The 17,898-nt window shown below is 41.0% G+C and overlaps 1 protein-coding gene across 4 annotated transcripts; it reads left to right on the forward strand.

Moving 5' to 3' along the window:
• The first annotated feature begins 5,958 nt into the window (after nt 1-5,958).
• ldb3b (LIM domain binding 3b) lies at nt 5,959-17,104 on the forward strand. 4 transcript variants are annotated; one of them, XM_085775879.1, is made up of 9 exons: nt 5,959-6,145; nt 6,589-6,664; nt 10,778-10,800; nt 12,042-12,239; nt 13,289-13,312; nt 14,436-14,599; nt 14,774-14,810; nt 16,866-16,958; nt 16,989-17,104. In XM_085775879.1, exons 1-9 carry the CDS (start codon nt 6,078-6,080, stop codon nt 17,092-17,094), a joined length of 789 nt encoding a protein of 262 aa, XP_085632005.1. In that variant the 5' UTR covers nt 5,959-6,077; the 3' UTR covers nt 17,095-17,104. The 4 variants fall into 4 exon arrangements, with proteins under 4 accessions (XP_085632005.1, XP_085632006.1, XP_085632008.1 ...); XM_085775880.1 differs by lacking the exon at nt 13,289-13,312; XM_085775881.1 differs by having other exon boundaries at nt 5,960-6,145; nt 14,433-14,599; nt 16,866-17,104.
• The last annotated feature ends 794 nt before the right edge of the window (nt 17,105-17,898 follow it).

Genomic DNA, 17,898 nt, shown 5'->3' on the forward strand with positions numbered 1-17,898 from the left:
TGGCCCATTGCCATAATCAACTATAGTCATAGCAGTAGGTTCATTTCCTTTAATTGCCGGTGCAAGCTATTTTTAGAACGGCGGAGCAGAACGGCGAGCTGCTCAGAGCTACGCTATGGAGGCTCATGGGATTTCTTGATTTCCCTCATCAAACTCATCAAATACACAATCCAACAACTCCAAAACGCTAGGAGACAGAGCTGTTTTAGAGGTAAATTCATGCAAAACCGCTGATGCGCGTTCGTGTTGGGGGCAGTCTTACATCAAGCAGTCTCTACATTTACCTCTAAAACAACTCTGTCTGGAAAGGTTCTGTTATTATCTCATAGCGTGGTGAATGTGCAGGTCACAACTTGTCCACCAGAGCGTTTTGGAGTTGTTGGATTGTGTATTTGACAATTAAAGGTAACGAACCTACTGCTAGGGATTATGGCAATGGGCCAATTTGACAAAATGTTGGACTATCCCTTTAAAATGAGTGTCTGTGCACAGCTAATAAAGCTAAAGCTGATTTTGAGTCTTGAGCTTCATCCTTTCACTCCTCTGTTTCTTCTGTTTGACCTCATCTCCACCTCCTCCTCCTTACATAATACTGCTGATATCTTTTTTATTTATCCCCTCTCTCTCTCCACCTCGCTCCCTGTTCTGTTTTCCCACCTCCTCTCTCCCATCATTCATCACTCTCCTCCTCCGCTCTCTCTCTCTCTCCTACAGTCGGGTCGTCTCTCGGCCCCTGTCACCATATATTACAGCCGTCTTTTTAACGCTCCAACAGAATCCTTGTTTCTTCAAGTAGAAATAATAGTAACACTTTATTTGATGCCTATTTCTATAATACATTATAACCATACTTATGATGAGTTATAATGCAGTTATAGCACTGTATAATTATAGTTATAAACACTCATAAATGATCATAATGCTTTATAACAATAATCATTCATGACACACTATAAAGCATTTTATCATGACGTATTATAATACGTTATAATTGTTAGTAACTCGCTGACAATGCCCACATCGATAATGCATTTTAAATATAGTTATAATGTGTTATAATTGGCTCATAAACTATGTATAACTGATGATAGTGTATAACTATCATTATAAACACTCATAAATTATCATAAGGGTTTATAACAATGACCATAACACATCATAGAGCATTTTATAATGGCTTATAAGGTCAAGTATTATAATAGAGTTATAACTGCTCTATGATGTGTTATGCTCATTGTTATAAAGCCTTATGATAATTTCTGAGTGTTTATAATGATAGTTAAACACTTTTATAAGCCAATTATAACACATTATAACTGTATTTATAATGCATTATTGATGTGGGGATTGTCAGCGAGTTACTAACAATTATAACGTATTATAATACCTGACCTTATAAGTCATGATAAAATGCTTTATAGTGTGTTATGATTATTGTTATAAAGCATTATGATCATTTATGAGTGTTTATAACTATAGTTATACAGTGCTATAACTGCATTATAACTCATTATAAGTATGGTTATAATGTGTTATAGAGACAAATAAAGTGTTATCGAAATAATAAATGTTTGTAAAACTAATGGTAATACTCACAGAGTCTGATCGACCTGCGGCAGACACACCTGTACTTTTTTTTGGAGATGTCGAGAGTTGTTGTTGCTGTTCATGCTGAGATTTATTGTGCTGCTATTTTTGTTAGTTGTTTAGTATCAACATCTCGTCCCACAAGTCTTTTACAGTCGGTCCACCTGAAGTTGATGTACAAGCTCTCAGAGGTGTTGGTGTTGGCCATGGCCGCTGTCTGTCTGTCGGCCGTAAGTCTCCAGGATTACACTTCATTACGCTTCATATTTCTGATCCTCCCATCCTCCCATCCCCAGTCCAGTCTGGCAAAGTGGGAAAATTTGTGTGTCTTTCCACCCACTGGTATAGTGATCGCCTATAAGTGGCGAAATAAATCAGCCAGCTTCAGTGTTTTATGATGCTCTGAGGGATGACAAATCAATAGGGAGCAACAAAAACAAGCATGTTGGAGGTGGTGGCGGGCCGTGCCCTTTTAGTAAGACGCCTCCTGGGACTTGGTTGTATTGGAAAATAAATGTCTGGAAATTTCTATTTTATTTGTAACTCCGCCACATAGACTAGTTTGAGATTACATCCCTGATTTATCCAGAATCAGACAAAATATTGACCATTTATGTGAAATTTTCTGAGGGAAAAAAAAAAAAAAATAAAAAAAAAAAAAAAAAAAAAAAAATTTAATATTTTAGATAAAAAAATAATAATGTAATTAAAAAATAATAAAATTTTAAATAAAAAAATAAAATAAACAAAAAAAAAAATAAAAAAAAAAAAAAAAAATAAATAAAAAATATAAAAATAAAAAAAAAAAAAAAAATTTTAAAAAAAAAAATAAAATAAAATAAAAAAAAAAAAAAAAAAAAAAAAAAAAATAAAAAAAAAAAAAAAAAAAAAAAAAAAAAAAAAAAAAAAAAAAAAAAAAAAAAAAAAAAAAAAAAAAAAATAAAAAAAAATGTTAAAAAAAATAAAAAAAAAAAAAAAAAAAATATAAAAAAAAAAATAAAAAAAAAAAAAAAAAAAATGTAGGTTTGATTCTTTGGACCTTCAACTCCTAGAATTATGATCCCTCTGTTTCTCCCTGATTGGGGCTCATGTATGTGCATATAATGGTCTATGGGGGATGGAAAAAAAAAAAATAAATGAAAACATAAACTCCTCTAGGACCCTCTGTCACTGCCATCATTGGAGGCCGGTAGAGAAAAGGAAGAGAAAGAAAAAGAAGGGAAAATATAGAAAAATTAAAGAAAAGAGTAGAAGAATAAAAAGGAAGAAGAAAGAAAAGAAAATAAGAAGGGTGGTTATTTGTTGTTTTGTTTTTGTTTTTATTTTTTTTTGCGGTTTTGGGTTGTATGTTCGTGTTAGTGGTGTGTTTTTGGGTGTGTTGTGTGTTGTGTGTTATGGGTTTTGTTTTGGTTATTTTGTGTTTTTGTTTTGTGTGTTGAGGGTGTCGTTTATAGTTTTGTAGGGTTTTATGTTGTTATGGTAGTTTGGGTTTGTGTGTTTCTTTGGTTTGTAAGGTTTTTTTTTCGTTTGTTTGTTTTTGGTTGAGTTTTTTTGGGTGGTTCTTTGGCGTAAATGTTTAGTTGGATTTTTGGGGTATTTTGGTCGTTTTATTTGGTTGTTATTTTTGTGTGTGTAATTTTTTATAGTTGTTTTTTTTTAGTTTGTTTTGTGTTTTTGGTTTGTGTTTGTGGGTTGTTGTTTTTGTTTTTTGGTTGGTTTTTGTGGTGTGTTAGTTTGAGTGTGGTTTTTTGTAAAATCAAGACTTTGAGCACTTTAAATACAAGTTTATATCTCCTCTACTCCCTCAAAGTTAAGCTTTAAATGTAATGATCTTTTTAAGTGACTAAAGTGGGATTGTTTTTCAATCACAAACTCAAAATTACACATTTTTATTGACAATATTCAGACGTTTAACTCTCAACTCTCTGAAAACTAAAATTTGAGACTCATTTCTATTCTCACAAACAGCAGCAGACAAAACAATTAGTGCTCCATTTTCTTATAAGTGACTTCAAACACCCTCAAAACTCAGTTTAGATTATAAAAAAAAAAGTAAGTGTAAGAAAACATGGGAGAAGTTTAGTTAGTTTAGTTCTGACTCTGCAGCAGATAGACAGGACCTGTCTTTCTCTCTCCCTGTCTCCCTCTCTCTCTCTCTCTCTGGCACGATAGCCTGAGTATTTACAGCGTTTCCTTTAAATAGCATTGGGAGAGGAGATGTGGATGGATGGAGAGAGGTGAGCGAGGAAGCTAATGGCGGCTTGTGTTACCTTCAGTAAGCTTTATTCATCGCTTATGGTCAGTTTCAGCTTTCGTGGAGCGTGGTGGTGGACGGTGTGAGGGATGATGCAGGGTGCAGATGGATTTAGGGCGGGATGAGAGAGGAGGAAAAGGAGGGAGAGATGATGTTTACCTGGATCTAAACTCTGCACATCCTGATGCTGCTCAGTCTCATTGATCCACAAACTCCACAAGCAGCTGCTCATGTGTCATCCTCTGATCCCAGTCTCAGGCGACTATAGGGGGACAGGTTTGATCCCAGTCTGCTGTTGTGACATTGTGTCACTGGATTTGTGTTCATCCTGCGGCCATGTCGGCCTCCGGCAGGTTAACATAAAACACCGCGGCAGCTTGACGTGACACCTCGGGGTGCTGTTACAGTTTGACGTAACTCAGCCGCGGTTTGGATGACAGCCTACTTTTGCCAAGAACTAAGAAAGGAAAGAGGCACCAAGACAGTGGATTCCTCACATCTTGTTAGTCCCACTCGTGAAATATGTGCCAAATCACATATTAAATGGTGAATGATGAAAAAAGCTGCTCAAATGCAGTAGCATCTCTAATCATAACTCTCTCAATATGTGTCACTTCAGTCTATTTACAAGCTCCCATGAGGGTGAGATATTTCTAAATGAATGAAAACAGCTCCCTGCTCTCTGATTGGCTGCTGTCGTGAGCTTGTGCACGTGGGGAAAAGTAAGAATATATCCCAACGGACGACTTTGTGTCTTTTTATGGGCTGATCTAATGCACTTTGACACACTAGAAAACACAAAAACAAAGCAGTTGCTCTCTCTCTGCTTTAGTCTCCATCCTCTGTTTGTCGTCTGGGACATTTAAAGTATTTGGTGCGTTTGAAAACATGCATGGCAGAGCGGGGGCCGGGTGGTGTCGTGTGTCTACATGTGTGTTTGATTTACACAGAGGCGGTCGTGCAGAAATCATTTCTCTCTGCTTGATATCACTTTGCCTTGCTGCTGTAACTCTGATTTCTAAACACACACACACACACACACACACACTAGAGAAAGACCCATGTGCAAAAAGGAAACAAAAAAATGTGCAACACTGACAGGAGTGGGAGAAAATAAATAAAGGGGAAATGTGACAGGTGGAGAGGAGCACTATAATTAATGTAAACAGAAAAGAGGATAAAATCTAGGAAGTCCTGAATGAATGTCAGCAGCAGGTGTGTGGGAGGGGTGTGGTGTGAAGTGTGTGTGTTTGGGGGGGACGGCAGCGGGGGCTCAGCTGGGTCAATCACAGTGAAGCCGCAGGCATCAACAGCGCCGCTTATTTTTAACTCTAACGAGTTGACTGTAAGCCTAGACCCAATACTGTATGGCCCCCCAGGCCCCCGGCCTCAGTTAAAACCTCCTGTGTGTGGAGTTCAACCACTGAAGTCTGGATCTGTAGCTCAGCCAGTGGAGTAAGTCGTCAGCTGAAGGTCAAAACTGCACTGATGAAATACAGCGGAGAAGTTTTTAAGATGGTTTAACTTTATATCTCTATCATCACTGCACTAATGGATCCTTAATATTTTCCTCTCTCGGCCCAAATAAGATATAAAAACTCATGTTATGGCTCTTTTAGACAAACTCCTGCTGCTTTTCTCTGCATCCGTCTCTGAGATAAAGACTTTTATTTACTGCTGTGGAAACTGATTAGTATATGGTTCCACTCTGTCAATCACCCCCCCCCCAAAAAAAAAAAAACTGAAACTTTAATCTGCGGCTCTTCGGAGGCAGATCAGATGGATTAGTTTATTTTGCTCTCTACCTTCTAAGCCTCATTTACTGAGCTGCTGCAGTCACAGCTGAAACAGCAGCTACACACGGAGCGAGGTGTTGCATCACAGAGGAAATCACATATTAGCCGAAGCTGCGGCGCCGTTTAACGTGTGGCGTTATATGAGGCTTAATATGAAACACTTTAATTTAGATTTAACTGATATGCATCACCCGCTATACCTCTAGAAGTATTTACTCACTCCTTTGGCATATTTCTGTGACGTGGTGTTAAGTGCATATCTTTGTCAGCCCGGCTTGTGTATGTGTTTCATGAGGAATCTGTGTCACTTGTCCGTGTGTGACCCCCTCCGTTGACCTGCCCCCCCTCCTCCATAGATAACCCCGGCCAGCAAGGCGGCGGGCGGCAGCCTGACCCAGGGAGACATCATCTCAGCCATCGACGGGGCGAGCACTGAGGGGATGACGCACCTGGAGGCCCAGAACAAGATCAAGTCTGTGACCAGCAAACTGGTCCTCACCATGCAGAAGTAAACAACCTGCACACTTCACAGCTTAAGAAAAACAACACACAGAGAGACACACAAACTGCAGTAGAAGCTGCAACGAGAACAGTCAAGGTCCCGGTTCTGGATAATGTGAATGTCAGAGCGTAAAAAGGAAGCGGGATAAATCAGTGTGGATGTTTTTGGAAGAGGTCAACGACTTAAAATATCCACAGATGGTGCTTCACTTTTAACCCACATATAAATACTCTGCACTGAATAATAATTAGCATCTCATGTGTGTTTGTCCACAAAATGAATTGACTTAATTCAAGAGAATACACAAAATTACTGCAGAAAATACTGTGTAAATATGCAAATACAAAATCTGGTACATGAACCGAAGACAGATTTATTGTTTTACCCCCTTGAACAGATGAATGTAATTAAATTCACAGGCTTTAATACTTTGCTGTTTTAATCTACAGATCAAGACGCCCTGCACCAGTTCCCACAGCAACTCCAAGAATGGACTCACCCATGCCCGTCATCCCCCACCAGAAGGTACAAACACCCAGGCAACACTAAAACTAAACCACCACTTATCCGTGCAAACATAACGCGGACTTCTGCATATTTGTCCTACATTTCGTCTGTCGCTCCCGTTCTGTATTCTTGTCCTGTGTGTTTTTATGAGAAACAACGTCTCGCCCATCAGACAGTGTCCTGCTGCCCTCTAGTGTGAAATATCCACAGTGCAACTTGCAGGGGAGTCAGAGGTCACCAAACACACAAACACAGACCACATGACAGGGAAATAAGGGCAACACAAGCGTCTCCATTCAGTCTCATTTCCCTTTTTACACTCTCTGCACCTCCTTTTAGAAAGTTATAAAAGCAAGAAATCTATTTTTGGAGATAAATTAAAATGCAAATGTGAGTGTCCTATAAATTTTCCAGGATAAATCGCCCTCTGAAGTGCTTAAAAAAGATCCGGAGCTCTTCTCGACCCCGGTCAAGGCTCCTGGCTCTCCTGCAGCAGCTGCCCTGTCTCCACCAGGTCAGCGGGGGCAGTACAATTCCCCCATCGGCCTCTACTCTCCCGAAACTCTCAAAGAAATGATGCTGATGCAGGGCAAGTTAGGAGACGGGGCGGCAGCTGCCGGGGGAGTTTCACCGCTGGGGTAGGTTTACCGAAAGGATATTTATTAACCCGCAGTTATGTAACACCCGGTGGAGATGACTTACAGGGATCTACCTTAAAACCAACAACACACCCAGGAAAAAGTAACATTCACTCTGGAGCAATGGAGTCGCACCTTTGTTTAACCTCACATTAACAGGACCCTGATGAGAAAATATACTCAGAACTTTCCAGCGCAATCCCAGCATTCATTCCTGTCACACGTGGCACTATTTTGGGAGCGTACACACAAACATACCTGGAGTGAATCCAGGTAACAGAATAGCAGGAGATCAGACTACAGGGTCATTTGACGATCTTTATTACAGGCAGATCTGAGAGACTGAACTAAAGGTCGCGTGGATTCAGCCTCAGGTTCTCAGATGCTGTCAAATTCGACTGAGATCCAAGCGGCCGGGGGTTAGACCGCGATATGAATGAGCTTTTGGTTTCCTCCGTTCTTGTGAATGGTACAGACTCGTATGGTCAATGAAAAATGAAATCGGGGACATGATTTTGCAGAAAAGAAATATTTTGCTGTCTCAGCTCCTGATTTCCCTCTTTTTTTCTTTTTTTTTTTAATCTTCGAGCAAACAAACCCCCACCCTGTCCTCAGCTGCTGAGGGGAATGCAGAGTACTTATTCCTGTCTTGCCTGGGGAAGCAGAGACTTACTTGTGAGGCTTTTTTTTTTTTTTTTTTTGGTGAGTTGAATTTACTGTTGAGGTCACAGGGAGGTGAACATTTAATGAGGCAACAGTATGGATAGTTTTAGGCCACTAGAAACTAAAATTCCCAACTTAAAAACTAATATGTTCAAACATTTTGTAATTGCATTTAGATTAAGTTTACTGTCATAAAACTAAGAGGAGCAGAAACTAATTGTAAATATACATGTGCAACCAGTGATTTTCTTTCCCATGTTTTTGCTAAAATGCATTACAGTATCAGTGTTTCCCATTAATTAACGAGACTGTGGCGGTACCTCATTGCTTTCATCTGTACATTGCATCAACACTGTGCAACACTACCTACTGTAATGTTAGCATAGAAATTGAGTCTGCTATTGCAACATGAAAATACAAAAAAATTAAAACGTAAGTAGGCCTAGTGAATCCCATCTAGCCAAACAGAAACGTGACCATTGTTGAGTGAAAACTATGGGTCTTACATGGCCAGAACTGTCCCGACGCTTTGTTTTAGCGCTGCGTTAGCTCTAGAGAGTCAAAAATAGTCTAAAATATAGTTTATAATCCAACTATAGAATAGTGCAGCTGTAGTTACCTCATCTATCAACACAATGCCGCTCTGTCACGTTCACTCTCACGTATGTCATGTTGCTGTTTTGGATGCTAGCTGATGGCTATGGCTATCTACGGAGCGAGAGATAACTGCAGTTCAGTAAACGTCCACCAGTCGGTATCATTTATAACAATAATCTGAATCTGAATGTTAGGCTGGCTACATATATTAAATCCTTCAAGTCAAGTTGTTGTTGGGAAAGAGGATGGAGGTGAAGTCATGCAATGCAATGCAATGCAATACATGTAGAGGTTAATTAAGGGCGTAATGTGCCCCGGCCTCTGACATATAACATCCAGGTATCAGTCGCTCCACTAATGCGTTTCCCCTCTGGAGCCTCGAGCCTCGGGCTGCTGCTGCTGCTGCTGCTGCTGCTGCTGCTTTACAGTAAAAGAGGCCGAGAGGGAAAGTCAGTCAGGTGTCAGGAAACGTGCTCCAGACTCAGTCCGCGGGACGATGACGGCAAGTACCATGCCAACGGCCCCACCTCACTGGGTATATGGGGACTCTTGATTCCTCTGGCACACACACACATCGGAGAGAGCAGCTGTTGTACATGGTCATGGAATGTTCTGCTCCGATTACACACCATCATCCTGAATCCCCTGAATGCCTCTTTTCCAAACCTGAGATAAGAACCCCCCCCCTCCCAATACACACACACACACACACACACACACACACACATACACATACAAATGCTCGTCTGTAGGGAGAAGTCTCACGTGTGAGGTGCTGCTGCTGCTGCTGCGAGCACGTTCCACTTCACCTACTGTACCCTGAACGCATCCGATCCATGTAGGCCTACTGTATGAAGAGCCAAAAGACCGTGACACTAGATCCATGATGGTCCTTTTATTTGGCTCCTGGAAGTCGATGGTGCAACTTCTCATCTGAAAAAAAAAAAAAAAAGGCCTGTTCCTGGACTTACATTTCAATATTCAAGGATTAACCAGTTTCCAATTCCCACCTCCAAACTAAAACTAGTACAATCCTTTTTGAGGAGTATTTTTAGGGAGGTTTTTATAACCCTTTAATTTACAGGCCGCTAATTACGTGATAATGTCAAGAAATAGCCAAGAAATAACAAAGAATTGCGTGGTAATGTCAAGAAATAGCCTAGAAATAACGGTCAATTTCATAGTAATTTCATGTTTTCCATAAAGGCAAAAGATTACACATGCTTTTAATGCTTTGAATTGTTTGGGAAAACCCAAATTTTTCTCCACCACCAAGTCCTTACAATTGACCGTTATTCCTGCACTATTAGCAATCAATCGTTATCATTGTTATGTCTACAGTATGGCTATATTTCTCAACATTACTATGAAATTGACTGTTATTTCTAGGCTATTTCTAGACATTATGACAAAATTACTTGTTATTACCTGTTATTTCTTGACATTATCACGTAATTAGCAGCCTGTAAATTAAAGGGTTACCGATTTATTTAATACTAAGCACTCTGGGGCTTCATTCAGATGTCAGATTAACATAAAAAGTGAAACATTTCACATTTGAAAGATAGTGTAATTGAGAAAAGGTGTAAAGTTTCCTAGGTACACTGAGGTTTTTTTTCCCTTATGGAAGTTCCAGTTTCACTTTAGCTCACTATTGATTTGAATCCAGCAGCTGATTTATTGTGACGCACTCTCAGGCATCGCCGTCATTACTGCAGTGGCAGCGATGGAAGTTATTCAGTTTGATAAAGTCTGGATGCGAACGTGCTGGAACAGCTTGCTCACTTGTGATTTATTCCGTCGTATAACACCTTGTACATTACAGTGCAGTCATGGCAGCTTCTCCTCCTCTGCCTGTATTCATAGCTGCTGCACTTCTGACATAAGTGGATCAGGTGGTTTGTGTTGTGTTTGTGTAGTTGTGTGTATTTGTGTCTGTTCAGTGCTAAATGTGTCTCTGCAGACCTCCCCGACCCCCCCTGTCCTGTGTCATGTGATCGAGGCACTTCTGCCCTTGTCAGTCACTCCCGATGATGCAGAGTGGGGGGGGGGGGGAGCTGGGAAATATGGCCATTTCTATTCTTACCTGTAGCTACATGGGATTACAGGATAGCGCTGATTATTTGGAGAGTTTCCCAGCAAACGCACATGGTGCCATTGTTGTCACCAAAATATCACCGGTGATTCATTACATTCTCTCCCTCTCTGTCTGTCCTTCTCTGGTGTGTTTCAGGTTATCGCAAACACAGCTGCAAAGTCAGTACCATCGTGTTCCCGAGTTTTTATTGTGCATGAAGTAGTGAAGGGGTTTCGTTTTTAGCTGGTGGTTCTGCTGTGAAGTGAAGTGAAGTGAAGTGAAGTTCATGTGTGTGAAGCTTCAGTGTGTCTGTAACAGCAGGTCCTCTGTGTCAGATCATTAACAGCAGCTGAAGTGAAAAAGTAAAACTCAAGCTGTCTTGACTTTACTTGAGTAAACGGTGAGACTTTCTACTTTTCCTTCAGCTTTATCAATAAGGTTTTGACTAAATATACTTTATGAAATCATAAAGATAAGATCTCCAAGATTACGCTTGATTATATGTGTTTAGAAATATTTATTTTCCAAACTGTTTCACTTTCATATTCATTTTGTGAATGCATGAGCAGTTAGTGTGTGTGTGTGTGTGTGTCAGCGAAGGACCATCTGCGCTGTGTGTTTGTGTCATTGTGTATTATCAGATAATAATCAGTCCTGTCGGTTCAGTCTGGTGGTTGCTGTTCTGTTAAATTAGCATGTTTGGTTTTCTTTTGGACTGGTGTGTCAGATTTATATTGATGTTTCCCTCCAGTAAAAGTTTCTATTTTGTCGTTAGTGACAGAACCTAATTGATTGTTTAAGCCTCTGTCCCAGTTCCACACTACATACTAATGCTAAGTAGTGTACACATTATGGACTAAAGTCAGTTTTTTTTTAATTTGAAAGTTGTCATACATCAAAATACATTTCCCAGAGCGCAATTATCACTGTTACTGACAGTTTTGTATTATTTCCATGGTCTTGGAAATGAATTTACATCCTTAAAGGAAAAACTTTGAATACATTGAATTTTGTCATTGGAGTTTTCCAATAAGAGCATCATTCAACCTGAGAGAAATGCCTAAAATAAATGTTTGTAGTACGAAACTGGGGCATATTTAGAAGTATAGTTTGTTGTCGAGAAGTGAATTCAGAGTGAATATTGCCCGGTACAACAGCTCCCCCTGTCTGTCGGTTGCATCTCTGCATGCTGACCCACTTTCCTCCCTTCACTTTGGTGCTTTCTCTGTCATTTCTCTCCTCTCAAATTCCTCTCCTTCCTGACCCCCTCCTCCCGTCTGTTAACCCTCTCCTCTTCCTCTTCCTCCTCCTCCTCCCCACGTCTGTTAACCCACTCCTCTTCACCCGTGCACCTGAAACCCCCCCCAAACCCTCCCAACCCCCCAACCCCCTGCGTCCCATTGACCTCTGACACTGACAGTGTGGAATACACCCCCAGCTTCAACCCCATTGCTCTGAAAGACTCAGCCCTGTCCACCCACAAGCCCATCGAGGTGAGGGGTCCGGGTGGAAAGGCCACCATCGTTCACGCCCAGTACAACACACCAATCAGCATGTACTCACAGGATGCCATCATGGACGCCATCGCAGGCCAGTCGCAGGCCAAGGGACACGACAGGTGAGGTCCCTCCACCAAACTGACCCCTCTTTCCCCTCCCCACCATCTCTCTGGACTCGTACGTGCTCTCTCCACTCACGCACCTGACAACACTTCACACTGATCAAACCAGCCCACGCGCCAAGAAACTGAAGTGTCGGTTCACCCGAATTACAACAAACAACAACAAAAAAAACCTTCATGTCCAGGTTTTTTGTCCATCTCTAAGATTTCTCCACTTTCGATTTAATGAGATTGGATAGTTCAGATGACCTTGGTGCTCCTTTCTCAACAGCATCCTGGTGGTCACTCTGGGACATCTTTCTACCAAAGAAAGAGTCTTTTTAAAAATTGTCTTCACCCCCATTTGGGTTTTTAAATTACACTGTACTCAAACAAAAAGTCCAACTACAAAAATGTTGAGCACAAAAAGCCAATAATCAAACACCAAACAATATACTCTGTTTTGGGGTGCTGCTGAGTTTGTCCATAGTTCATAATTCAATTCATTTTTAGGCCCTCGATCTATCGTTTGGTGAATCAGTTGGGCCCGTGGGTATTGTATGTTTTTGGAGACTATCACCAAACTTACAGGAAACATCTAAGAAACGAAGCAGAAGGTTAAATTTAATATGAATATTGATTATCCATGAGAAGCCAGGATACTTCCTGAACCGGCAGCCCTTCCAACATCACAACTCAAGGGTGTAGAAATCTTGCAGATGGACACACAACCTTTGCAAAAAACAAACAAATATGGCTAGGATCCCTTTTTTTATATATATAATTTGGGTGAACCGACCCTTTAAGATACATTTTGCTTGAAAAGCCCAATTGGAAAGCAGCTTTTTAAACGTATAGACTTTAGGCTGCTACGACTCGTACGACGTGCAGCTACGTATGGCCGGGCTTTTCCTTGTTGTCTGTGTTCGTGCCACGTACTGTACTCCTCCCTGCCTTTCACCCACTTTCCTCTGCTCATTCCATCCACAACCAATCAACCAACCACACCTGTGCTGTCCTCCACCCATCCCTCCCCATCTTCCCTTCCTGGTTGCGACCCCATGCAGTGAGGAGGCGGGCTCCCCCTTGGCGTAAGTACAGCAGCGGCGCTCCTTTTCCATCCTCGCCTCGCCTCGCCTCGCCTCGCCTCATTCATGTGTCTCCTTCCTCCGTCTCATTTTGGTAACAGCTTGTGCATCGCTCCAAAATGTCACATCAACTAATATACAAGATCCACAGCATCTATTTATCTGCTATTTTTTATGTCTTTACATTTGTTGTTCCTGACGTGTATCAAAACCGAGGTGTTTGACGAACAAACTAACTAACCACAAGGCCGCCATGGGACCGGGTCCGTCATGCGGTCTTGTGTGTAGAAGTACTCGGAAGTACTTTGGTCAGAGTGTGAGAGTGCAAGTTGTGTTTGGGTCCTCTCTTTTTTTGGAGTCCTCATTGAAAAGGAAAAGCAGATACAGCGTCGAAGCCCGAGGAACCTGATGGGATTTCATGGCATGGGAATGTTCTGAGTATCAAATCACAGGTTTTCAAACAACTACTGTCCGACTTGTACTGACCGACTTCTCTAACACTCATTAATGCTGAATAAAACAACAACACTATTACAGTTATATTACTGTGTAAACTCTCTCTGTCTTCTATACAGTAGGTGCAAAGGGAAGTTTTCTATGTTTTCTAACTGACACTGGTGCCCCCTAGTGGTAGGTTACATAGACTGCAACACTCTCACCAGTATTCACATTGTCTGATTTGTAATTGGAAACATGATGATATATTTAAAGTCAAAGTGTTTGGTTGCAACTTAACAACACATAAAAGTTGCACTATTAGTGACCAAACCTAAACACGTTCATCAGAAATGATGAGGTGATGTGTGGCCAGAGGTCAAACTGGTGAGATGTTAGTGCAGAACTATGTATTTCTTATCATTTCCCACCATTTTTCCATTGTTTTTAACCCACTCTGAAAGAAAATGCATTTTTTAAAAGTTGATTTGACCTGCGATTGTTAGGTTTAGTGGTAAGGATTTATATTTATATTTCTTAACCCACGCTGTATGTCATTAACTTTTTAATTTGAGACACATAACATATATAAACACCAAACATACAATAGCCCTTAAGACAAGAGTGGTTCAGCCTCTGTGGTTGTAGACGGCCCTCCTTCACTCAGACCTCCTCTCCCCTTCAGCAGCAGCGTACTGCCCGTCAAGGACCCTGTGGTCGACTGTGCATCCCCCGTGTACCAGGCAGTGATCAGGCCAGGGGGAAACCAGGACATGTCTGAGTGGGCTCGTCGCGCTGCCAACCTGCAGTCCAAGAGCTTCAGGACCCTGGCCCACATCACTGGCACCGAATACAGTCAGTACACAATGACTACTCTCTTTTTTTTTTGGCTGTCTCATTTGGCTTTCCCTACTTTCTCTCCTCTTCTTGACCTTCTTGATGCTCATCTCTGCCAATCCTCACTTCTTGCTCACACTCCGTTATCATCTCATTAGTGAGTCCTTAACAAGTGTCTCCCTCCTCACACAGTGCAAGACCCAGATGAGGAAGCCCTGCAGAGGTCGAGGTAAGGAGGGGTTTGTTGCAGACTCCTCACTTCCTGCAGGCAGCAGCAGCTCAGCTCTGCATGCACCTTTGTTTTTTTGGTAACACTTTATAATAAGGGTCCCTTAATTAATGTTAGTTAGTACATTATTAAGCATTAATTAACTGTTTACAGATATATTAACAATCATTATTATGTATTACTTAGGATTAGGAAACACATTAATTAAAGCAGAAGTAAGCGGAATATTTGTGTTAATATGAGTCCTAAATAGTTCTATCTTCCGACGGGAATCACTTATATAGAGTGTTTGGTCCAAAACACAGGTCTGTCAGTCACTCTGCTCTGCTGTAAGCCGAGGAGAAAACTTTCCTTGTATCCTACAACCTTTATCCAATGAGGAGAGAGAACGGCATAAAGGGGCGGTCCTCTCTGTGTGTGCAGCCAAGGGATGCGCGGGAATGTGGTGACGTAGGGACGAGGGCGGAGACTGCTAACTCCATCTGCTGACAAGAAGTTAGCCAAAACCACCGGATCGCTTACTTCTGCTTTAATGTAGCCTATAAGTAAGCAGTTAATTAATGTTTACTACTCAAAGTTAGTTAGTAAATTATTAAGTAATAATAAAAGTTGAATATGTAATTAGTTATCATTATGTATGCATTACTCAGCATTAATTAACACATTAGTTTATATATGAATGCTTAATAATGTACTAACTAATGTTAATTAAGGGACCCTTATTGTAAAGTGTTACCGTTTTTTTTCCATAATTGAACATTTCTTCTTGTTGCAGCATTTTGGGATATATGTTCATTTGCTCTTTGTGAGATGAAAAAATTGATACCACTCAAGTTTATAGCCTACATTGATCAAAAGTCATTTGTGGAGGCAGCGTCTCACGATCCATTGTTACGTTTTATTGTTAAAGGGACAACGAGGAGTTTTGGAAAAGCAAAGCGTTTTCTCACTACATTTATGAGCCTCCGCACCGTGAAATTCTTTGACCGGCGCAAGACAGACTCATGTTTTCATTCATCAAGAATTAAAGTCGGAGGTTGGAAGACGATCACATACCGTCGTAGTTCCCACCATTCGGCGGCGTTATTCTCATGACTCGCCACGAAACCGAAAGTAAGGAAACGCTGGTCGACTCGCCCAGCATTTCCACCACCACTAATAATAACAAAATAACCATAGAGACAAAACAATATATTTATCGAAAATGGGCCCATTAACAAGTGTTGTATAGCGTAGATTCATCCACATTAACGTGAGACTTTTTTATAACCAAATAGAAACTCCTCGTTGTCCCTTTAAGTGACATCTAGTGATCTAAGAGAGTCGAGTCCAAGTGATAAGGACCGTTAGTAGCTGTAGTGATTATGACAAGAGCATCAGGTGACTTTCTTATAAAGCAATAAAGTCCATAAAGTAAAAAAGTGGAGTGATTGATCGACAAAACATCAGATTATTAAACCAATGTTTGTTCCTAGTTTCTAACCAACAGATCCACAAATGCTCATTAAGCTTCAGCATGCTTTTGTAATTGCATCCTTGATGATGAACCTCATGCACAATGTTTCCCATTCCCCCAATTGTTTATCGTTTTAAATTAATTAATTTAGTACATGGACTAGAAACAAATGGGCCTCAGTTCACGCCTCTCAAATATTAGCATTACATTAGAGTCATTGTGGTATTTTGGATAATTGTTTTCCATCTTCCACGAGTTCCTCAAACATCCCCAGTTAATTATTTTTTAGATGAAACTGATGCCTCCCGCTGTGACTCAAATGCAAATACCTGAGAACCAAACAGGCTCAATTACTCAGGCATTCCTAATTAACATGTTGCGTCTTGGTTGTTGGTTTATTTCGTTTCCTTGAGACGAAGCCAAAGTGGAGCCGTTCACAGACATGACACGAGAGTGGTATCAATCTTCTTATTGAGTTTTCAGCACAAAAGCAAATAAGCGTAGCGACACAAACAACAAAATTGCTGAGCTATTCTCTTACAAATGGGATTAATTAATTACCTGATGTAAGAGCCGTGTCCTTCCTTCTCCTCCATCAGAGAGAAGTTTGAGTCAGAGGTGAAAGGGCCTCGCTTTGCCAAGCTGAAGAACTGGCACCACGGACTGTCGGCACAGATCCTCAACATCCAGGAGTAAAGAGGAACAGGAGGGAAGAGAGAGAGAGCGAGAGAAAGAGAAAGAAAGAAAGAGAGAGACAGAGAGGAGGAGGACGACATGAAAAGGAGGACATGGACAAAAAGCACAGGAGTTAACAGGAAGTGGGGATAAATTATGGAGGGAGGGGAAAAAAAAGGAGGAACTCCTCAGCGATGTGAGACAGTGTTGTAGACTCTAGATTAGTAGAAGGTGAGATACTAACTGTTAGTGTGAGGATGCTCTGTGTTCAGAAGCTCAGTGTTACCTGTCAAATGTATCTGTCCACTGCTAAAAACCTGATGTCGCATTTGGGTTTTTCTTTCTTTCTTTGTTTCCTGTTTGTCCGGGTTCTGTCTCTCTTACGTGGAAGGGAAATTGTACAAAAAATAATAAGTATTCAAGTGAAAATGCAGAACTGATGTTTCTTTTATGTTCCCCCCCCCCCCACCTCCCCGCCCCAGCCCGCCCCCTCCCCTCCTCCCCCGTACATAAACCGCATACACAAAACGTAGGGATTTTAACTCCATCAGCATGTTTGTAAGAAGGCACTCAAATATGTACTGATATCATTGTGAATAAATGTTTTGTTAAAACTATAGAGCTGAGTGAACTGTTGCAAACCCACATATGTCTATCCAGGGCCGTTGCTAGGAATTCTGGGCCCCCTTAAAGAATACTAAAGGCAAGGCAAGGCAAGGCAATTTTATTTGTATAGCCCGTTTTTACAAACAGTTTGTCTCAAAGGGCTTTACATGGCATCGTAACAACATCCTCTGTCCTTAGACCCTCACATCGACTGAGGAAAAACTCCATGGAAACCCTTTTAACAGGGAAAAGTCGGAGAAACCTCAGGGTGAGCAACAGAGGAGGGACCCCTCACCCAGGACGGACAGACGTGCAATAGATGTTGTTACAGACAAGAAAACAGTTTACAGT

The sequence above is a fragment of the Trachurus japonicus genome, chromosome 5 (genome assembly GCF_045865225.1).
Source record: "Trachurus japonicus isolate A0001 chromosome 5, Traja_1.0".
Lineage (NCBI taxonomy): Eukaryota > Metazoa > Chordata > Actinopteri > Carangiformes > Carangidae > Trachurus > Trachurus japonicus.

Bases quoted from the DNA above. Each gene is read 5' to 3' on its own strand.
- ldb3b (XM_085775879.1), top strand. From the start codon at position 6,078: ATGACGCACCTGGAGGCCCAGAACAAGATCAAGTCTGTGACCAGCAAA. The intron at 6,146-6,588 runs GTAAACAACCTG...TTTAATCTACAG, and splicing joins CTGGTCCTCACCATGCAGAA to ATCAAGACGCCCTGCACCAG. The intron at 12,240-13,288 runs GTGAGGTCCCTC...GACCCCATGCAG, and splicing joins CAGGCCAAGGGACACGACAG to TGAGGAGGCGGGCTCCCCCT.